Here is a 24,042-nt window from a genome sequence, read left to right as displayed (position 1 = left end):
TTTTATTCTTATACATATGGACACTTATCCAGTTTTGTGCTTTTAGGAGTCATTTTACCAAGCTGTGGGAAAAAGGACCATGTGCTAGCGGTGGGGGCCATTTTTCCCTTGCACCAGGGCCCTTTTTACCGCAGTGGGTAAAAAGCCCCCAAACAAACATGGCCATGCAGTAAATGAACTGTTACCGTGTGGCCATGCAGTGGGGAACCCTTACCACCACCCACTGAGGTGGCAGTAAGGGCTCCCGCAGTAACCCGGAGGTAACCGGGCAGCACATGGCGATGTCTGATTACCGCCGGGTTACCACTTCACAAGCAATTTCTGGGGAGTTTCTTTTTCCCCTGTAAATTGTGCATGCTCGGAGCAGAACTACCACTGGTAGCTGCGCTGGGCCGGTGTTAATCCCGATTTAGCATTCGGTAAGCCTGCATTGGGCTTACCAATGCTTTGTAAAAAAGACCACCATAATGTATTATGTTTTTAATATATGTATATACATTTTGTGTAATTGTTTACACAGTCATTTATTGTTTATACACAGCGTTTCTTGTGACCCCTGAGGCAGGCAGCTGTGTCCGCTGAAACACGGACCCGAGTCCGGTCATTCTACTGGTGCTTTATCAATAAAGAACTTCCGAATATCTCCTCCCAGGCTGGATGTCATTTTTTTTGCCTTTTGCTCCTGTGTTGTTGGTCTTGAGGACTTTATCGCACCTACTCTTTCAATGTCCTCTATTATATCAGTTGTGGTCCTCTGTGTGGAAGATAGGTTTAAATGAATAATTAACTTATACGCATTGTCATACTTAGGCCCTTTAGGCTTGAAGAACGCTATAACTGACAGCAACACCATTCTATTGAGAATTTTGTTGTCAATAGCCTTAAGAGCAAGTCTATATACCTAGAAAGACAACATGACTTTAAATTACAATGGGGCTCATTTTCAAAGCACTTAGCCTCCCAAAGTTCCATAGAAACCTATGGAACTTAGCCTCCCAAAGTGCTTTGAAAATATGCCTCAATGTATGGTGGAATACAGTTTGCACCACAGCTAAATATAAACAAGCCTCAGCTAAAAGCGCAATGTCTTATCCAAGTTTTTAAAAATCTGGGAACTCTTGATTGAGCATAGTGTACTACTCTAATTGCATTTCTATTACCTAAACTATGATTATCTTAAATGTCTCTTCAAAATATAATATTTTCATATTTTGTTTCCTGACACTTTACTATTGCTACTAACCCCCCCCCCCCCCCTGTTTACAAAGCCGCATTAGCAGCTGCCGATGCAGTAATGCTGACACAGCGTATTCAATTTGAATGGGCTCTGTCAGCATTGCCGCACGGCAGCTACTAGCTAGGCTTTCTAAACAGGGGGTAACAATCTAAATTAGAAGAACTCATGATTCTTCTTTTCTTTTTTTTTCTTTAATATTGAGCATCTCATGATGTCCTTTTCCTTGTTGTTGTACCTTATGTGGAGGGGCATTTTTGATAGAACATCTAAATCTGAGTTTGGATGTTTTACACAAAACGTCCGCATTCTAAACAGGAAAGAAGGTCATTTTTGAAAAAGAAAAATGTCTTGTTTTTGAAAATACTATGGACATTTTGTAATTTGGATGTTTTTTTTGGTGGGGGGAGGGCTTTAAAAAAAAAAAACATCCGAGTGCAAAATGTCCAAAATCAAGCCATTGGGAGGAGCCAGCATTTTTAGTAGACTGGTCCCCCTGACATCCCAGGACAGCAATAGGGCACCCTAGGGGGCACTGTAGTGGGCTTCATAAGCTGCTTCCAGGTACACATCTGACCACTGCTCCCTTACCTTGTGTGCTGAGCTCCCCAAAACCCACCCCAAACCCACTACCCCAAACTGTACACCAGTATCATAGCCCTTACAGGTGAAGGGGGCACCTATATGTGAGTACAGTGGGTTTCTGGTGAGTTTTGGAGGGCTCACAGTTTCCTCCACAAGTGTAACAGGTAGGTGGAGGTAGGAGCCTGGGTCCACTTGTCTGAAGTGCACTGCACCTGCTACTAAACTACTTCAGGGACCTGCTTGCTGCTGTAATGGACCTGAGTATGATATCTGAGGCTGGCAAGTAATGTTCTTAATCACAATTTTTGGGGGTGGGAGGAAGTTAGTGACCACTGGGAGAGTAAGGGGAGGTCATCCCTCCAGTGGTCATCTGGTCATTTGGGGCACCTTTTTGTGCCTTCTTCGTAATAAAAACAGGTCTAGCTCAAAACATCTAAGTTTTAGTCCTGGACATTTTTGTTTTGTTCCATTTTGGCTGAAAAACATCTAAGTCTTAGGAACACCCAAATCCCGCCTTGAACACGTCCCTGACACGCCCCCTTGAGATTTAGACAGACTTCTGATGGACTTCAGAGAAAAACATCTAAAAGAGGTTTCAAAAATACTGATTTGGACATTTTTGTGAGATAAACTCCAAATGCAGACTTATGTCACTTTTTAGATGTTTTTCTCTTTTGAAAATGAGCCCCATAGCAAACTTTAATAAAATTTTTGAACTTAAAAAATGTTTGACTGTCTTACCTCCCTCTGCTAGCATAAACATTGGCTCCCCACATTCCACCTGGTTAATTTCAAAGTTCTCGTTTTGACTTTCCAGTAATTATGTCTTTCCTTTTTCATCACTGAAGGAGAGCCTCACTAAGGGGCCCTTTTACTAAGCTGCATAAGCGTCTACACATGCCCAACATGTGCCAAAATGGAGCTATGGTGCATATCTAATATGCGTGTCTGGAAAATATATTTTATTTTTGGGCGTGTGTAATGGATGCATGCCCAGTGGCATTTGGCGCACTAGGTCATTACCACCCGGTTATCGCCTGAGTCTTTATCGCTAGGTCAATTGCTGATGGTAAGGTCTCAGACCCAAAATGGACGTGCGGCAATTTTCATTTTGCCGCACATCCATTTTTTGCAAAAACTTTTAAAAGGCCTTTTTCACAGGCACACTGAAAGATGGATTGGCGCGCACCCAAAACCCGCGCCTACACACCTGCAAGCCATTTTTCAGTGCACCTTTGTATAAGGACCCCTATGTCTATGTGCATTCTTTTCACATATCCTACCCTCCTTATGTGTCTTAGTTGTAATTCATATTTAGAAACTGTTCTCCTTTCTAATTTATATTACTTAATTATTTGTAACTTAGGCCTCTTTTATGTGCTTTTCTTTCTAACCCCATTTAATTTGCTATCAGACTTATTTTCGAAAGTGATCGCAGGTGATCTTCCGACATAAATCGGGAGATGGCCGGCGATCTCTCAAAAGCAGTGAAATCGGTATAATCGAAAGTGGCTTTTTTGACACCATCGCTGCTTTCCCGTCGCAACGCCAGCGAAAGTTCAAGGGGGTGTGTCGGCGGCATAGTGAAGGCGGGACATGGGCGGGCATGGGCTTGGCTACCAGATGGCCGGCTTTCGCGGATAATGGAAAAAAAGAAGCGGCATTAATCAGTATTTTGCCGGGTTTACTTGGTCCTTTTATTCTCACGACCAAGCCTCAAAAAGGTGCCCCAACTGACCAGATGACCACCGGAGGGAATGGGGGATGACCTCCTCGTGTTCCCCCAGTGGTCACCAACCCCCTCCCACACTAAAAAAATAAAAATAAAAACCTTTTTTGCCAGCCTGTATGCCAGCCTCAAATGTCATACCCAGCTGCCTGACAGCAGTATGCAGGTCCCTGGAACAGTTTTTAATGGGTGCAGTGTACTTCAGACAGGCAGACCCAGGTCCATCCCCCCCTACCTGTTACACTTGTGGTGCTAAGTGTTGAGCCCTCCAACCCCCCCCCCCCAAACCCATTGTACCCAGATGTAGGTGCCCCCCTTCACCCATAAGGGCTATGGTAATGGTGTAGAGTTGTGGGGAATGGGTTTGGGGGATTTGGGGGGGCTCAGCACCCAAGGTAAGGGAGCTATGCACCTGGGAGCTATTTGTATATGTTTTTAAACATTTTTAGAAGTGCCCCCTAGGGTGCCTGGTTGGTGTCCTGACATGTCAGGGGGACCAGTGCACTACAAATGCTGGCTCCTCCCATGACCAAATGCCTTGGATTTCGCCGGGTTTGAGATGGCCGGCATTTTTTGCCATTATCGCTGAAAAACAAAACCGTCGATCTGAAACCCGGCAAACTCTGGCATTTGGCCAGGCTAAACCGTATTATCGAAAAAAAAATGGCCGGCCATCTTTTTCGATAATACGGTTCCGGCCAGCTGTTGCGCTGCTGCCAAAATAGATCACCGGCGAACTATTTCGCCAGCGACGTTCAGTTATGCCCCTCTATGTAAACCGCTTAGGTTTTTTTTTATTTGCAATATATCAAATAAACATGAAATGTGAAATTAACTGCTATTTTTTTGGCACATCTCACTCCGTACTTTCATGACATGGCTATCCAAGGAGTCTATTCCAACTAGGTGCAACAGTTGTGCAGTATATTGAATAACATAAGCGTCATCCTCTTTCACCATTTTACTCATGTTTTTCCCACTGTCTATTACAAAATAACTAGGAATCAGGGTTCTCTTTCTGTCTCTGGCCTAGTTTTCTGTCCAACATTGGCCTTATTTCTCCCTAAGATATGGGTTGTAGTATGGCTATCATCTATCACATGGGTGTCTAGCACAGCCAACCTGAACACTGCTGCTTATGTATTCCTACTATACCTGCAGTGTATCCATAGGTGTCGAAAAGGGAAAGGAGCACAGGTACCATGGTACCCCCCAAATTTTCCTTCCCTGTCGTTCTCCTTCTGAAGTGTTTATTCCATTACCTTGCTCCCCTGGGATGTCAACTCCAAAATCCTTATAAGAGGCACTGGGTGGCTGGCCAGCACAAGGCCTTGAACATCTACACAAGCTCAAGGCCAACTGAGTTAATCCCCTCCAAATTAGAAAGTTTGGAGGAGGTGAGTGCTGGCCAGCCTCAAGCATGTGCAGATGCTCAAGGTCCAGTGCTGGTCGGCTGTGCAATGTTTCTTAACCCCGGAGGAGTGAGGTAATGGAATAAATGCCTTGCTGTAGGGCAGGAGAGACATGCTGGAGGGAGAAGGGAAAAAGAAGGAGGGAAGGAGAGAGATGCTGAAGAGGAGGGGGAGGAGAGTCATCCTGGAGACCATAGGGAGGGGTAAGGAGAAAGATGCTGGAGGGGGGAGAGATATTCTGAAGACCAAGGCAGGAGGGAGGGAAGAGATAGATGCTGGAAACCATAGGAAGGAAGTTGAGAGGGAGGGAAGGAGAGAGATGCTGGAGACCATGGGAGGGAGGGAGTAGGGGTGAAGAAAATTACTGGACACCATGGGTGGAGGAGAGAAGGGAAAGAGATGATGCTGAAGGGGAAGGGAGGGAAGGAGAGAGATGCTGGAGAGAGAAGGGGGAGGCTAGACATGCTGAATTCTGTGGTGGGGAAAGTGTAGAGATGCTGGGGGATAGGAAAGATGTGAAAACCATGGGTGGAGGGAAGGAGGGAAAAGAAAGATGCTGGCGACCATGGGGGAAGGGAGAAGGGGAGGAGAGAAGTGCCGGACACTTTGGGGGGGGGGGTTAAAATGAAGGGAGGGAAGGAAGGAGAGATGCTCAATGCAATGAGGGGTGGACTACAGGATGGTAGGGAAACAAAAAAGCATTATACTGCCCTTGAGTGTATCCCTTCTTTCTCCAGTTGCTAACACTATGTCATCAAGGAAAAGTAGTTTGTATAGAATACTGACTACTCCAGATATCATTAATGAAAGTACGCTGCTACCCTCTGACTTAGCCAGCTGTGTCTGTAGCCAGATATGACACTGGTTATAGACTGGGGCTTGCCCATCTTCCAAAATGATTTCTCCTACTCCAGCATGTTATTTGCATTTATTGCAGCAGAATTTGCTAGTAATTCCTTTTTGTTAACTAAAATGTAATGACATCATTAGATGGAACACTCTTTCCATCATTGCTCCCAAAGTGGTTTCAGTTTGTCTTCCCTCCCCCTCTCCCATGGGTGCAGTTTGTTCTGAAAACAAATGGAATGAATGATCGATTTAGTTTAAGCTAAACCCTAGTCCATTCAGTTGGTTTAAAAGTAATATGCATCAAAAATGCCCTCATTTTTCCATTCTTCAGAAAATGAATGTACATCCTGATCTGGGGCATTTGTAAAGACAGCAGTTTCCACTTATTTTAGTGATATAGGAATTGTTGCCACGTTTCATTGTGCATGCAATAATTAATTAGGTGTAGTGTACATAGGCTGATCCATATGGATCATAAGCTTGCTTTTCTTCAAAGGGATCTCCGTTGATACTGCTGCTGCTACTACTGGGAATATCCATTTTTACTCTCTAGCAATGATATCAGCACCCTCAGCACTCACTGTTCTGCGACTGACACAAAATGGATGCTCCCAGAATTGCAGAGTTCTCTATAAGAGAAACTAACTTATGGCTCTTATGGGTCTACTGATTATTGAATTTTCACCTGACTCGAGGCTGAATTTTGATCAGGAAACTTTGGGGTCAATATTCAAAGCGATTTAACTGGCCAGAAACTGGCTAGTTATGTCTGTTGTTCAGGACTAACCGGTCATATTCAGCGGCACTTTACCAGATAGTGCAGCTGAACAACTCAAAACCGGCTATTTTGGAACTATTCCGGGGCGGAGTCAGCACTTGGCCAAATATGTGCCGATATTCAGCATTTAACCGGCCAAAGTAACTGTTATAACAAGGAAGCATAAAAGTCAGTCCTATGTTTATGCAGTTCACCATAGTCAGTTTAGTGCTAAATATCGTACTTAACCAGCTATGTTTTCACCAGCTCTGTATACCTGGAAATTCAATCCTGGAGCCATGACATGGCCCGGCATTGAATTTCCAGGGATAATGCTGATCACCAGCAGCTGAATATCGGGCCCTTTCACTTTAGCACTCCTAAGCTGACAGTGCTCAGGTCAAATCTTTTCCAGAAACAAAAATTCTTCACGATAAAAGAAAAAAGACTATTTAACTGTTTTAAAAAAATTATTATTAGATTAGTCAGATACCTGGTATTAATAATTCCAATTTTGTAACACAAATTGCAAAACATTTCCTTGAACAGAATATAGTCCTAAGGTAGCCAAATACTCAAGAGAAACATAAAGCATAGAGCATGGGAAGCATACAGGCAACTTTATTCTCATGGGTGAGACATTCCAAAGGCAAAACCAGGATCGGAGTTTATCACAGACATTCTGTAAATGAAAAATAAATATTCATAAGTTAGGTTTCGATACAAAATCTAAATGAACAAGCATGCATTTAAATGTCAAAATGTGTTTTGCCCATAGCAGTGTTAGTCCATTGTCTTAGGGGCATTGAGCATTGGGCAGTCAAGCCATGGCCTAATGCTCCTGGGCATAGCTTAAAGAGGACAGCAACCGTACTAAATAGGCATGGCCAGAGTGCCCCCCAGCACAAACCTCATCTAGTGCCCCCACCCCCAAATCAAGCCTCCCTCTATATTCCCCCAATCAGAATACCCCTAACCTGAAGGGTGCCCCCTCTTGGAAAACCCACCCTGGAAGTTCCCCAACACATACTAGAAGACCCTCCCAAAGCCCCCCTCTCCCACCCTATATAAAAAACTTAGTTCCTAGGGGTCCAAGAAGAAGTGATCCCCAATCACTCCTGTCCTTTCTGGTGCCATCATTCAAAATAGCACCAGCCACCTCTAGCGTTAGTCTTGCGGTAATAGCACTAGGGCTTCATGTTTCCATGTAAAGCCTTTATACATAAACATGCCCCTAAGGAGTTGCCGGCAGCATTTTGAATGATGGCACCAGCAAGGGCAGGAATGACTGGGAATTGCTCCTGCCTTGATCACTAGGGACCAGGAATTTTATAAATGTAAACCCAGGAGAGCCTTCAGGATGGGGAGACCTTTTGAGAGTTCACAGCCTGGGGTGGAGGGGAATCTCCTGGGGGACTTCTGCAATAGGAGGCACCCTTCAAGTTGGGGGAGTTCTAGTTAGGGGGATGCTAAAGGGGGTTTGTGCTTGGAGGACGTACTCTGACATCACCTGTTTAGTATGGTTATTGGCCACTTTAAGATATACTTGGGAGCATCGGGGCTGCGGGTTGTGGTGCAAAGTTACCAGGCAGTAAAAAACAAACAAACAGATTTTGCTGGAGTTTGGCTGTAAACTGTGTTATAATATTCACATAGTAATGAGCTACATTACATGCATTTGCATGTTTTGCATATCATTACTATGTATTGCAGGGCACCAAAACTAGCAATACAGCTCTTTAACATGTATTAAAGGTCAAATAATATGGGTGTTAGTGTTCAAACACAGTGTGATAACTGCCCCCCTTAGAGGCAGATTATTAGAAATGAGGCATGGGGATTAAAGTGAGTTGCTCAAAGTCAGACTGTGTATGATACAGAACTAGAACCCTGGTGTCCAACTATAACACCTTGATCTGTTCTCCTCATCAAATTAATATCTAACATGTCTTTTAAGGTTCCTATTAAATGTATAAAAATAAATAGATCATTTTTGTTCAGTAAAGTTTGCATAGAGACTTAAGTAGTTCTATGCTTAGATTCTTTATTCATAAATGATTCAATTTAGTATCTTTTCAAGTGACGTATATTAGAAATGGATCCGCTTTTGATGAGGCAACCATAGTCTTTGCCACCCTCTGCTTCTCTGGAAAACACCTAATCTGGGTTTCACCTCCATAAAATGGCCCACCTCTAGTATATTGGTTTTTTTTTTTTTTTTTTGGGGGGGGGGGGGGAGGTTGAGATCGTTCTATTAAAAAAAATTAAGAACAGCAAAAAAATGTTTTTTAATTATATTGGAATAAATAGGAAGGAGGAAGTTTTTATGAGTGATATTGTGTGTGTTTTGCGATTAATTTGCAAAGAAATTGGCATCTGAAGTCTTTTCCTCCTCAAATATAATTAGATGGAAAGTTTTCAACGGGAATTTTTGATTAAGACTTAATTTAGATATTGTGAGATTAGAATAAAAAATGGTCAAGTGGCACAATACTCCAAATGCTGGTGAAGAGGGAAGATAAGTGCCAATCCTGTCAGGAGCATTACTGACTGAGGGGCCCTTTTACTAAGCCGCGAAGGCGCCTACGCATGCCCAACATGCATCAATTTTGAGTTACAGCCCAGCTACCATGTGGCCCTTGTGGTAATTTCATTTTTGACGCATGTCCGCTACGCGCGACGGAAAATAATTTTTATTTTCTGGCACATGGCAGAAATCGATCGGTAATCATCATTCTATGCGTGTAGATGATTACCGCCCGGTTACCACGTGAAACCTTACCGCTAAGTCAATGGCTGGAAGTAAGGTTTCAGACCCAAAATGGACAGGCGCCAATTTTTATTTTGCCGCACATCCATTTTCAGCAAAAATATAAAAAAGGCCTTTTTTACAGGCACACTGAAAAATGGATTTGCATGCGCCCCAACCATGCGTCTACACTAGCGCAGCCCATTTTTAAGCGCACTTTAGTAAAAGGACCCTTGAGCTTTTCTAACAGGAAAGTTATCATCCCTCAAGTTGCCCTCCTGTCTAACAATCCAGATCCACCCCCCCTGTAGACTTTATAGCAATTACATTACCATTTTGTGGATGGAAACACCAGATGGTTTCAGGTACACTGTTGTCAAAGCAGCATCCTTTGTCGTAGCATTCAGTAGCTGAGATGCCCGCTTGGCCACAATTTTCTCGCTGCTTAGGTGACTGTGAACATTGTTTTTCCACTGTTCAAGAAAACAGTTTATGTTACCATTATGAAACACTTTCAAATTTGAACAGATCTGTGATGGAGTAAAAAACAGACACTATGGGGTAAATCTTGAAAGAGGGAGTGCAAAATCTATTTAGACAGGTGTGATATACAAGCCTCCTTCACAGACAGAAGTGGGCAGAGATTTAATTGAAGGTATTCACAATCTCACCGATACTCAGCCAACGGCAGGCAGCGTAATTAGCTGCCACTAGCGGCGTTGACCCCAGATATTCAATTGTCGGGCCCTTTCTGGTAACCGGCATTGACTATCTGGGGGGGGGGGGGGTGGGGTTGGACAACTCCAGCTTAACTGGCTATGTGAATATTTAGCGCTGGCCGGTTAAGTTAATAGCGGGCAAATATAGGACTATTATTTATGCGGTTCGATTTGCCCGCTAAACTTAGCCGGCCAGCGCTTGAATATTCACAGATAGATGGCTAGCCACTAAGTACTAATATTCAGCAAAGATAACCGGCTAGCTCTTGCTAAATATAAGCGATTAGCCGGCTAAGCGTTATTTAACTGTCCAGGAGCTGTTCCTGGTCGGTGAAATAGTGCTAAATATTGAGCCCAATATATCTATGAAAGGTGATTTCAATATGCCAGATGTTGATTGAGGCATCCCTGTCGCGAGGTCATCTAGAAGTAGGGAGATCCTGGATCCTCTACAGGGACAACTGTACCAGAAGTTGATAATGGAACTCATACAGGATATGACCACGCTGGACCTACTGATTACAAAGGGGGGAGGGGGGTTTCTGATGTTATTGTGAGTGATCTTCTGGCATCCAGTGATTACTGGATGGTGTGGTTCAATATTAAAATTCACATGGCTAAGTTTTATTCAAAAGTGAAGATTCTAGACTTCAAAAATAATCTAACTGTGTCAGGATGGGGGAATATCTCAAGGAGTTTATTTATTATTTATTTATTTATTTGTTGCATTTGTTTCCCACATTTTCCCACCTATTTGCAGGCTCAATGTGGCTTACAATGCTCAGTTATGGCATTCGCCATTCCAGAGTGAGAAGAATACAAATTGGTATTACATTGAGAACATTAAAAAAAAAAGTGTAATAGAATTAAACAGTTATGCGAGCAAATCTTGGAAGAAATCAGTTTAGAATGTAAGGTACAGAATCAATATGTTGCGATTATAATTGTTGCTCATTGTGGTATGCCTTGTTGAAGAGGGGGGTCTTCAGGAATTTACGAAAGTTAGTTAATTCGTAAATCGTTTTTAGGTTAAGTGGTAATGCGTTCCACATCTGCGTGCCTAGGTAGGAAAAGCTGGACGCATGTGTTAGTTTGTATTTTAGTCTTTTACAGTTGGGGAAGTGAAGCTTGAGGAATGTGCGGGATGATGTTTTAGCGTTCCTGGGTGGTAAGTCGATCAGGTCTGACATGTATGCCAGGGCTTCTCCGTGAATGATTTTATGAACTAGAGTGGAGACCTTGAACACGATACGTTCTTTAAGTGGAAGCCAGTGTAGCTTTTCTCTTAGGGGTTTTGCGATTTCATACTTTGCTTTCCCAAATATGAGTCTAGCGGCGGTGTTCTGGGCTGTTTGAAGATTTTTCATGATTTGCTCTTTACAACCAGCGTAGAGTGCATTGCGGTAATCTAGGTGACTCAGCACCATTGACTGTACCAGGTTGCGGAAAATGGTCCTTGGGAAAAAAGGTCTTACTCTCTTAAGCTTCCACATTGAATAGAACATCTTCTTGGTTGTGTTTTTTACATGATTTTCTAGTGTTAGATTTCGATCTATGGTAACTCCGAGAATTTTCAGGGTGTCTGAGACGGGAAGGGAAAAGTTTGGTGTGGTTATTGTGGTGAATTTGCTTGTATTATGTTGCGATGTAAGTATAAGACATTGAGTTTTTTCTGCATTAAGTTTCAATTGAAATGCATCCGCCCATGAGTGCATGATTTGGAAGCTTTGGTTGATGTCATTGGTGATTTCCTTTAAGTCATGTCTGAACGGGATGTATATCGTGACATCATCTGCGTATATATATGGGTTGAGGTTTTGATTGGATAGTAACTTGGCTAAGGGTGTCATCATTAGGATAAAGAGGGCTGGTGAGAGGGGAGATCCTTGAGGGACTCCACATTCAGGTATCCATGGGGCTGATGTAGTCAAGTTAGATGTTACTTGGTATGATCTTGTGGTCAGGAAGTCTTTGAACCAGTTTAGAACCAGTTTAGGATTTATTTACCACCTTTTTGAAAGAATTCACTTGTGAGCTGGATGGGGATAGATGCATGCTCCTTTACATGAAACTGCTCAGTTTCACATAAAGGAGCATGCACAGGATGTCAGCAAGAAGAAAGAGCAGGGTAGCGAATGCGGCTGCACTGGAGACCGGCACTGAAGAAGGCTTTGGCTGGTGGTGGTTAGGGACCCCCACCAGCAACCCAGGGGCCCAGATGAAATTTGCAGGGGCCCAGGCTCCTGTGGCCCCACCTAGCTATGCCCCTGAGTGGAAGTGCAGTGTGCAAAACTGAAAAGAGCTATTTTGAGGGTGACAAAGGTTTTGTTATGAAAGTAAATAAAAGGAAAATGAAAAGAAGGTCACTTTTGTTCTCAAAAGAAGTAACTGAAAAAGTAAGGAAAAAGAGGTTACCCTTCATAAACTACATGAGATCATAGAAAATAGAAGATAGGCAACAATACTTAGAAAAGTAGTAGTCAAGAAAGCAAAGATGGAAATAAAAGAAAAAGTAGTCAATACGGCAAAGTGGGGGGAGAGGGAAGAAGACATTTTTTAGATATGTAAGTGATAGGAGGGGTGAAAAAGTGGCATTCTGAGGCTCAAGGGTGAAGGGAAATGAATACGTCGAAAATGATAATGATAAGAGGAATTGCTTAACAGATATTTCTGTTTTGTGTTCACAGATAAAGGTCCAGAAGTAGGACCATAAAAGACAAGAACAAATAGGAATGAAAGTGTAGTAGACCTTAAATGATTTTCAGAAGATTGTGTTTGTGAGGAGCTAGCTAAACTAAAGGTAGACAAAGCTATGGGGCCAGATGGAATACATCTGAAGGACTGAAGGAGTTTAGGGAAGTTCTAGTGTCTACACCCTAACTTTTTCAGTGCTTCTTTAGAGTTGGTAGTGATTCCAAAGGGGTGAAGAAGGGTGGATATGGTCCCTCTCCACAAAAGGGGGAGTAAGGAGGATGTTGGGAATAACAGGCTGGTTAGTCTGACCTCTATGTTGAGTAAAGTAATTAAATCAATGTTTCTAACACAGAGGATAGTGCATTTCTACTAGAGGCAGGCCTTGTCAGATGAATCTAATTGGATCATGGAACAGTGCTAGATGTGGTGAACTTAGATTTTAGCATAGCTTTTAACACGGTTCCACATAAGTAACTTATAACTAAACTGAGTGTCCTCAGTATGGGCCCTAACTAGACTGACTGGATTAGAAACTGGTTGAGTGAAAGATGACAAAGGGTAGAGATAAATGGAGTTTATTATGAGAAAAGGAATATTACAAGTGGTGTACCACATGGATCAGTTTTTGGTTTGGTTCTTTTTAATATTTTTGTAAGTAATATTGCAGAAGAGCTGTCTAGTAAGTTATGGCTATTTGTGGATAACACCAAAATTTGCAATAGAGTAGACACTCCTGACTGTGTGGATAACATGGGGAAGGATCTAACGAAGCTTGAAGAATTTAGCAGCTAAGATTTAATGCTAAAAAAAATGCAGGGATATGTATTTGGGCTGCAAAACCCGAATGGAGCAGTACAGTATAAGGGATGACATATTTCTGTGTACAAAAGAAGAGCAGGACTAGGTCGTATCTGATGATCTTAAGTTGCCCAAACAAGTAGAAAAGGTGACAGTAAAGCCAGAAAGATACAAGGGGCCATAGGGAGATAAATGGCTAGCAGGAAAAGGGAGGTATAGTGCTTTTGTATAAGTGTTATGTGCATATCTTCAGCACTCAGGCCCACACACTTATGCCAGCTCTAATTGTTGGAATGTAATTGTATTTTTACATGCATTGCCTGTCACCTATTATTTCTCTGTGATTACTCTGTGACCTCTGATGTGAATTACTTAGAGAGGTCACACAGCTATGCAACTTCCTGTGGGGGTTAGACACAGCAGATGCAGCAGATGCAGCACATGGAGCACATGGAGCTCATGATCTCTCCTAACCTGAGAGGATCTATGGTGGTGTGAGCATCCATTACCATCTAAGCACATGGAAGGAGCTGATAATACAAATGTATAGTAATATGTATATATAAGCCTGTCTGATTATAATCTAACTACAAACTGTGAGTAAACAGATGTTTTGTTACTTCAACTTTAAAGTGACTCAGCAGTGAATTATTCAGGGGTGAATGAGAGAGAGATGAAGAAAGAAATTAACATTTCTAAAGCTGAAGCTGTGTGTACTAAAATCTGCTAATTATTTACTACAAATAATCCAACAAAAGGGTTATGGGCCCAGGGCTCAGGAATTGAAAAAGAAGAGAAATATTACCAGGCAGAAAAAAAGGCCACATTTTTTCTCTTAAGTTTTAAAGGAAAAATTCAGTCTGTCTCTCTCTCCCCCCACACAGCAGACAGAAGGCTAAGAAAATGGCTGAGGGAAGAAATTCACCATTTTTCTATTCTCTCAAGGTGCCTAGATTAACTGAGTTTAATTATCGGCAGTGGGAACTAAGATTCATATGTCTCCTTCGAGCAAAAGGATTAAATATATGCTTAGACCAAGACAGAACAGCTGAAAATATGGCTGAATGGGACAATGCAAACTATTATGTGAAGTGCATGCTTTTGGAAGCTCTCTCAGAGAAACAAGCCATATTAGTGGAGGGAAAAGATACACCAAAGGACATTTTATATAAACTGAGAACTATGTATGCAACTACATATGCAAAGCAGCAACCAATTTGGTTGGCAGAGTTGAATGAAACCAAATTAAGGGATAAAAGTAAATGTAATGATCACATTATGCATCTTATGTCTTCATTTCAAAAATTAGAACTTTCTGGAATTCCCATGTGTGATGCATTGAAAAGAGCATTTCTTTTTACCTCACTATCAAAGAAGTTTGATGTTTTTAGGTCTGTAAATGAGGCCATTGAAGGGCAATCTTTTGAACAGACAACATCAAAACTAAGGCAGGAATGCATAATAAATGATTCTGAGGAGATGTGTTCTCAAAGTCAGTCAGAGAGAAATGAAACAAATTTCTTGGCAAAGAACAGAGGAAGGCGGAGCTATGGGAAAACTCCACCCAAGGGCAAGCTGATTTGCTACTCATGTGGAAAGGAGGGACATGTATCTAAATGGTGTAAGGAAACACAAAACACTCCCTCTAGCTCACCTAAGCCAATGGAACTAAAGAATTTTCAAACCAGGAAATGTATGAAGGACAAAGATAAACACAAGGGCTTTCTAATGGCAGAAAAATCTTTGACTATGGTAAATAATAATTCAAATGAAAGTACTTGGATTTTGGATTCGGGGAGCACATGCCATTTAACCAATTGTAAGAATTTCTTTCAGGAAATGTGTCCAGAGGAAGGTATTCTTAAAACTGCAAACGCAGGGACTGCTAAGATCCAAGCAAAAGGTATTGGATTCTTAAAATGCAAAGTGTCTAATGAAGTTAAAGAAATTCCTGTAAGTGATGTCTTGTATATTCCCCAAGCAGTTTGCAATATGCTTAGTGTATCTACATTAGATAAGAAGGGATTTGCGATTCATTTTGAAAACAGTAAGTGCACAATCTCTAAAAATGATGAAGTGTATGCTGAAGCTTTTATGCATAATGATGTTTATAAGCTGAACATTTCAGGTGAAGCCTCACATATGGCGCAAGTAAGGAAGAATGATGGTAAATGTAGTCTGGAAATCTGGCACAGCCGCCTGGGACATCGTGATTCTAAGGTGATCCAGGATCTTTACAGTAAGCAACTGGCCACCGGCATTCAGATAAGTGCAGATGCTGGTAAAATGGAGAAATGCATAGACTGTGTTACTCAAAAAGGTGTGAGACCCTCATTTCCTGCATACACAGGAAATAGGAGTAATAAAGTGCTGGACTTAATACACAGTGACTTATGTGGACCGTTTAATATCCCATCATTGGGAAATAACAGATTTGTGCTAATATTCTTGGATGATTTCTCTAGATATTGTGTGGCCTATTTGCTGAAAGAGAAAAGTCAAGTCACAGACATGCTGAAGAAATACGTAGCCATGGTGAGCAATAAATTTGAAAGAAAACCAAAGGTTCTTCAGACCGACAATGGTGGTGAGTTCACTTCACAAAGCATGCGCACATTTCTAGAACAAGAAGGCATTCAGCATATCACAACAGTAGCTTATACACCAGAGCAAAATTCTGTTGCAGAGAGAAAATTTAGGTCACTTGTGGAAATGACCAGATGTATGCTGTCAGATAGCAATCTCCCTAAAAGACTATGGGGGGAAGCCATTCTCACAGCAGTGTACCTACAAAACAGAATGCCAACTAAAGGCGCTGAGCGCACACCACATGAGACATGGCATGGTAGGAAGCCAAACCTGTCACACATAAGAACATTTGGAAGTACAGCATATGCTCATGAACCAAAGCAAAGAAGGCATAAGCTGGATTCCACAACAGAAAGGGGCATTTTAGTTGGCTATGCTCCAGGACACAAAGGATATAGAATTTTGAATCTGAAAACTGGCATTGTTGGCATAAGACATGTTACATATTTTGATGAAAACAAAAGGGTTGATAAAGGCTGGATTATCCCAGATGAGCCTTATCATCCAGAATATGAAACTAGAACCATAATAGACATGCCAGTGTATATAAATGCCATACCAAGGCAGATGTCTGAAAGCAACTCACCTGTATCTAACGAGGAACAGGCAGAGGAAGCAGACACAGAAAGGATCATTGAAGAAGACAGTACAGTTGGAGAAGGGGAATCAATTGGAGAAGGACTCTCAGATTTAGAGGATGCGGAAAGGTCAGACCAACCTGTTGTCAGACGCTCATCCAGGGAAAACAAAGGTGTTCCACCCCCAAGACTGTCTTACCTAACAAAGTCAGCAGAAGCTCAAGAGCCCTTAACATGGGATGAGATTGAGAAAATGCCAGCAGAAGAAGCTGCTGAATGGCATAAAGCTGCACAAGAAGAAATTGATGCATTGGATAAAATAATACTTGGATTCTTACAAAATTACCTCCTGGCAAGAAGCTATAGGATGCAAATGGGTATTCAAGTTAAAAAGGAATGCACAAGGAAAAGTGGAGAGGTATAAAGCCAGATTAGTGGCAAAGGGATATCTTCAAAAATATGGAGAAGATTTTGATGAAGTGTTTGCACCTGTAGTGAAACACACGACAATCAGAACACTTCTGAGCATTGCAGTCTCAAAAGGCATGCAAGTCAACCACATTGATGTGAAAACAGCGTTTCTTCACGGAGATATAACTGAAGACTTGTACATGGAACAACCAACAGGTTTCATAAATACAAAACAAAGACAGCTAGTGTGTAAATTAAACAAAGGTCTTTATGGATTAAAGCAAAGTGCAAAATGTTGGAATGACAAATTGCATGAAATATTGACAAATTTAGGATTTAAGCAAGGTGAAGCAGATAAATGCTTGTACACTAGGTGCACAAATGGACAATATGCATACATTTTGGCTTTTGTTGATGATCTGCTCATTGCAAGCAAAAGTGAGCAAGAGTACAAGGACATTGTAAAATATTTAAACCTCAATGTTGAGATAAAAGAACTTGGTAATGTGTCATACTATCTTGGTATAGAAATTGAGAAACAAAATGATGGTTCTTATCTTCTAAGCCAGAAGCAGAAAATAAATGAGCTTATTGAAAGTTTAGGTATGCAAGATGCCCAAGTTGTAAGCACTCCCATGATCACTGATTTTCTGAAGGATGAAACAGTAAGAGAACCTTTACCAGATAACATCCAATATAGATCAGCCATAGGTAAGCTTTTATATCTAGCTACCACATACAGGGCTGATATAGCAAATGCAGTAGGAATTTTGAGCAGAAGGGTCAGCTCACCTACCAAATCAGATTGGACTGCAGTTAAAAGGATGGTAAGGTATTTAAAGGGTACCATTGATTGTAAATTAAAGATTTCAGCCAATAGTAATCCAAAACTAATATGTTACTGTGATTCAGATTGGGCAGGGGATCATTCTGATTATAAATCCACAAGTGGATATGTGTTTATGTATGGAAATGTACAAATTTCATGGGCCAGTCATAAACAAAGTATTGTGAGTTTGTCTTCTACAGAAGCTGAATATGTGGCTGTATCGGAAGCGTGCAGAGAACTGATGTGGATTGAAAAACTTATGCTGGATTTTGGAATAGCTGAACAGAGACCAATCCAGATAATGGAAGATAATCAGAGCTGCATCCGACTGTCACAGAATGACAAGGTTCAGTCACGCACCAAGCACATCGCAACGAAATACCACAACGTGCGAGAGTTGGCAAAAGAAGGGGTCATCAGTCTACACTATTGTCACACCAGTGAGATGACAGCTGACATCATGACCAAACCGTTACCCAGAGAACATTTTGTGAATCTGCGTATAAAGCTTGGACTTTGTATGAATAAATAATTGCATGACAGTTATGCATGAGAAGGGGTTTGTTGGAATGTAATTGTATTTTTACATGCATTGCCTGTCACCTATTATTTCTCTGTGATTACTCTGTGACCTCTGATGTGAATTACTTAGAGAGGTCACACAGCTATGCAACTTCCTGTGGGGGTTAGACACAGCAGATGCAGCAGATGCAGCACATGGAGCACATGGAGCTCATGATCTCTCCTAACCTGAGAGGATCTATGGTGGTGTGAGCATCCATTACCATCTAAGCACATGGAAGGAGCTGATAATACAAATGTATAGTAATATGTATATATAAGCCTGTCTGATTATAATCTAACTACAAACTGTGAGTAAACAGATGTTTTGTTACTTCAACTTTAAAGTGACTCAGCAGTGAATTATTCAGGGGTGAATGAGAGAGAGATGAAGAAAGAAATTAACATTTCTAAAGCTGAAGCTGTGTGTACTAAAATCTGCTAATTATTTACTACAAATAATCCAACACTAATGCTGCCTTACGTGCTCACACCTAACTTATAGGCAGGGCCGGTCTTAGGGCGAGGTGACCGCATAGGGCCTCGCGTTCAAGGGGGCCCCACGTGGCGCGCCTGAACTCCGCCCCAACCTCCCGAGTTCCAGTCCCCCTCCCTCTGAAGTTTTAATGTGTGTCCTGACTATGGGGTTTAGTAGTCCTGACCTATACCAGGCCAAAAATTGTGCCTTGTGCAGGTACAACAGTGGTGCTCAGGTCAGGATGGAAGAGATTTGTTTTCCTGGTAGGTAGGATCCAGCTGGTGGAAGGCAGGTGTAGTTATAAAAAGTGAAGAGATGATCTGAAAGATGTTTCTAGGCTCTAGCTGTCAAACTTCTGCAAAAGGGGGGGGGGGGGGGGGGGGGAAACTTACTGTGTATTTTCCACACTTGTTTATCCACTCTCAGGTGTGCTCTTGCTTTAAGTAACATCACTCAGGCACTCAGTTTAACTGTATTTTACTGAACTGTAGTCTGCCCTACGGTATTGTGTAAGCCACATTGAGCCTGCAACTAGTGGGAAAATGTGGGGTATACATGTGTTAAATAAATAAATTAATTAAAAGTCATCTTAGTTACCTCGTTGGGGTTACAGCAGCAGGCGGCAGCAGTGAAAAGCGTGCGAGCTGCTTGGCGCTTCAGGAGCCTCCTCTTCCCTCTCTCAGCTCTGGTCCCACCATCCCGCCTTTGCGGAAACAGGAAATAAGGGCGGGAGTCGGGACCAGAACTGAGAGAGAGAAAGAAAGGCTCCTGAAGCATCTAGCTCGCACGCTTTTCACTGCTGCTGCCTGCCGCTGTAACACGACAAGGTAAGATGATTTTTAAAATTCGGAGGGAGGGTAGGAGGCCCCTGGAGCTCGGAGGGAGGCCTCAGAGGGAGGGAAACCTTGGAGCTGGGAGGGAGGGGGGTCTTGGAGCTGGGAGGGAGGGAAGGGCCCTTGAAGCTCAGAGGGAGGGAGGGGGCCCTGGAGCTCAGAGGGAGGGAGGGAGGGAGGATGGTCCTGGAGCTCGGAGGGAGCTCAGAGGGAGGGGTGGCGGCCCTGGAGCTCAGAGGGAGGGGTGGCCGGCCCTGGAGCTCAGAGGGAGGGGGCCCTGGAGCTCGGAGGGGTGGAGCTAGGGTAAGGTGGGGCTAGGATGGGGCCCCATCAAATTGGTCTGCACAGGGCCCCGCACTTGCTAAGACCAGCCTTGCTTCTAGGTGCGTATTTTCACTGTTATGCTAGTATTCTATAAAAGCAAGTAAACACCTATGTTCCTTAGTTAGCAGATTTCATGAATAATGGGATATTCTCATGAAAGATAAAACATCTAGATTTGTGATTCCTTATGCAATTAAAAACAAAGGTTTCAGAGCTGCACATGACCAGATTTTTGGAAAGAAGCTGTAAACTAGTTCTGACTGACACTCTTGATGAATTCTGATACCTGTAATGTTGGTTTTCAGAGAAGGAACTACAACATATCACACTGCAATAGGAAATAAGCTCAAAAATTTTAAATGAACTAAAGCTCCACTTTGCTCCAGGAACTAAGTCACTTGGAGGGGCATTTTCGAAAGAGACATATAAGTCGGAATTTGAACGTTTTACAAAGACGTCCAAATTTGGAGGTGGGGAGAAGGTCATTTTCGAAAAAAGATGGACGTCCATCTTTCGTTTCAAAAATACCAAGGATGTCCTTGGATTTGGACATCTTTGATTTTCGGTGATTTTCGAAACCAAAGACATCCAAGTCTAAAATGTCCAAATGCAAGCCATTTGGATGTGGGAAGAGCCAGCATGTCTAGTACACTGGTCCCCCTGACATGCCAGGACAGCGGTCAGGAACCCTAGGGGGCACTACAGTGGACTTCATAAAATGCTCCCAGGTACAAAGCATCTTGTGTGCTGAGCCCCCCAACCCCCCCCCCCCCAAAACCCACTACCTCCAACTGTACACCACTACCATAGCCCTTACGGGTGAAGGGGGCACCTATATGTGAGTACAGAGGGTTTCTGGTGGGTTTTAGAGGGCCCGCTGTTTCCTCCACAAATGTAACAGGTAGGGGGAGTATGGGCCTGGGTCCACCTGTCTGAAGTGCACTGCACCCCCTAAAACTGCTCCAGTGACCTGCATGCGCTGTCATGGACCTGAGTATGACATCTGAGGCTGGCACGACATATTTTTAAAGATGTTTTTTGAGGGTTGGAGGAGGTTAGTGACCCCTGGGGGAGTAACAGGAAGTCATCCCCGATTCCCTCCAGTGGTCATCTAGCCATTTCGGGCACCTTTTTGTGCCTTATTCGTAATAAAAACAGGTCCAGGTGAAAACGTCCAAATTTTAGTTCTTGGACATCTCTGCTTTTTTCCATTATGGCTTAAAGACATCCAAGTCTTACGAGCGCCCAAGTCCTGCCTTCACCATGCCTCCGATATGCCCCCCTCAGATTTGGACGTCCTTGCGACGGACTTCCACTAGAGATGTCCAAAATTGAGTTTCGATTATACAGATTTGGACGTCTCTGAGAGATGGACGTCCAAGTACAGATTTATGTCAAAAGATGGATGTCCATCTCTTTCGAAAATGAGCCTGTTGGTACTTCTTTTAAAGGGTTCCATGGTGCTTTACATGAAGACCGTACCATACACAGATCACAAAATACTGCTTGCTAATATTGATATTTCAACCACCCAAACTCGCAGTACTGTAGTGTCTATATTGAAAATATGGGGGAAAAGTCTCAACAAATTTGGCAACACTTTAAAACAATCAGTTGCTCGCAAAAAAAGTCATCATCGACTAAACCCCCCCCCCCCCCCCCCCCGTCAATTTTATAAATATTTTAATTTTTCAATTTTTCTGTCGCTCTTTGATCAGTCACTACACTGTTTGCTTTAGATAGCAATCTTGCATGAAATGCACGAATACACTTATCTTATAAGCTCCAGCTTGCGTGTTGATTCCAACAGTCCCATTTCGGTATTCTTCCTCAGGGAACCATACCGCAAGACTTTATTGAATCGTTAATTCAAAAGATGGATGTCCATCTCTTTTGAAAATGAGCCTGATAGTGAGTCAGTGGCAGAGCTCAGGAAGAGAAAGGAAGTATACGAAGATAGAGTGACTTTGTGAAGATCACACAGAAGGTTGGCAGCAGAGCTGGGACAAAAACTCAAGCATAGGGAAACACTGTTGTGCTCTTAGGGGCCCTTTTACTAAGTGGCGGTAAGCCCACCACAGGCTTACCATGTGCCAATCTAGAACTACTACTGGGCTACCACAGGAGCCCGGTGGTAAATCCCACCCCTAGTGCACACTATTTCCAGGTGCTACAAAAATACATCCTATTTTTGTAGCACTGGAACTTAACCGGCAGTAATCGGGCAGCACGCCGCCAGGTTAGCGCAGGAGCCCTTATCAGTGGGTGGTGGTAAGGGATCCCCCACAAAATGGCCGTGCTGTGTTTCACATACCACACAGCCATTTCTTTTCTTCAGAAAAAGACAGCCTTACCCACCGCGGTAAAAGGGGGCCTCAGCGTACATCAAAAACAAGCACTGACGCTAGCGCAGGCTCCCTTTTACCACAGCTTAGTAAAAGGGCCCCTCAGGCTGCAGAGTCTGCTTTAGATCCTGAGTCTCTATGATTCTCTTGATTCATAATTTGTGACAATGTTTTCAGAAATCAGCTTCAATCTGTTGCATATTCCAATATTTATCTTACATCTTCTTATATTTAATAGATTTCCATCATGGCTAAAGACTATTTACCTTTTCAGTTTCAAATGAATTTAAAGATGATTTCCAAACATGTTTGGTAATTAATTGGGAGAGGAGAGGCTGCACTGTAGCTAAAATACATTAACAATCTCTCAGTAAAAGGGAAAGGGAAATGGGACTTGATATACCACCTTTATGAGGTTTTTGCAACTACATTCAAAGCGGTTTACTACTACTACTTAACATTTCTAAAGCGCTACTAGGGTTACGCAGTGCTGTACAATTTAACATGGAAGGACAGTCCCTGCTCAAGGAGCTTACAATCTAAAAGACAGGTGTACAATCTAGAGACAAGTGTAGAGTCAATCTGATAGGGAATACTATATTTCTCGAAAGGTTAGGTGCCAAAAGCAGCATTGAAGAGGTGAGTTTTAAGCAGAGATTTGAAGATGGGTAAGGAGGGGTTTACATATATTCAGGTACTTATTTTGTACCAGGGGCAATGGAGGGTTAAGTGACTTGCCCAGAGTGCCCTTGGGAACCTCACCAGGTGCCCTTGGCCTGGATTGACTGCTGTCGTAGACAGGATGCTGGGCTCAATGGACCTTTGGTCTTTTCCCGGTGTGGCATTACTTATGTTCAAGGAGCTGCAGTGGGAATTGAACTCAGCTCCCCAGGACCAAAGTCCACTGCACTAACCACTATGCTACTCCTCCACTCCAATGTTTGGTACCTAGTTATCCTTCAGTGCCAAGCACAGCTCTGACTTCCACCATCTATCATTAAGCTGTTTCCAAGAATAGAAACTTTAAATTGATGCACTTACTGTATGCTGCTTGGCCCTCAGCCAAGCTGCTGAAACCTAGAACCAGAGTGATAGCCAGAACACAGAGCAACTTATATTCCATTGCAGCCTGCAGTCCACAGTCCTTCCAGTTTACAGATGAATGGAGATTTATCCCAAGGGCTCCTTTTTTATATACCCTCAGCAACATTTGGGAAATAATCTTGGATAATAATTGACTTGGACATGCTTTTTGGATATGCTTGTGCTACTTGTTCTACCTAGTTATTCTGAGTAAAAGATAAACTTATCAGTCTTTATTTTGGCTTCAGGTAGCACACAGCTTGGTTGCTCTGAGTCATGCTTATCTCACTTCTAAGCAATTAATACTGGCAGAATAATGTAGGAGGGAGACTGCATACTCTGACCCCAAAATGACTGCTTTCTCGCTTTTCTCCTTTCATCCCTCTTCCTACCTGTTTTATCCATTCTACCACTTACTATCTCTGTGGTTAAAAAAATGTAAAAAATCTCCTCCGCTCCCACTCATCTTCAGTCTACTCCACTTT

The 24,042-nt window shown here is 42.6% G+C and overlaps 1 protein-coding gene across 1 annotated transcript; it reads right to left on the bottom strand.

The window, feature by feature from the left end:
• Window positions 1-7,167: 7,167 nt before the first annotated feature.
• Window positions 7,168-23,659, bottom strand: LOC115471235 (trefoil factor 1-like). The gene is made up of 3 exons (XM_030204939.1): window positions 23,516-23,659; window positions 9,648-9,788; window positions 7,168-7,248 (listed from the first exon to the last, which is right to left on the bottom strand). Exons 1-3 carry the CDS (start codon window positions 23,595-23,597, stop codon window positions 7,238-7,240), a joined length of 234 nt encoding a protein of 77 aa, XP_030060799.1. The 5' UTR covers window positions 23,598-23,659; the 3' UTR covers window positions 7,168-7,237.
• Window positions 23,660-24,042: the final 383 nt, after the last annotated feature.

The sequence above is a fragment of the Microcaecilia unicolor genome, chromosome 5 (assembly GCF_901765095.1).
Source record: "Microcaecilia unicolor chromosome 5, aMicUni1.1, whole genome shotgun sequence".
Lineage (NCBI taxonomy): Eukaryota > Metazoa > Chordata > Amphibia > Gymnophiona > Siphonopidae > Microcaecilia > Microcaecilia unicolor.
The sequence above is the reverse complement of the archived record's forward strand: the minus strand, read 5'-3'. Positions and strand labels throughout refer to the sequence as shown.

What these genes read in the sequence shown, in the direction of transcription:
- LOC115471235 (XM_030204939.1), bottom strand. Translation starts at nt 23,597, where the DNA reads ATGGAATATAAGTTGCTCTGTGTTCTGGCTATCACTCTGGTTCTAGGT. An exon ending in TGAGGGCCAAGCAGCATACA is followed by an intron (nt 9,789 to 23,515) that starts GTAAGTGCATCA and finishes TTTCTTGAACAG; the next exon opens with TGGAAAAACAATGTTCACAG.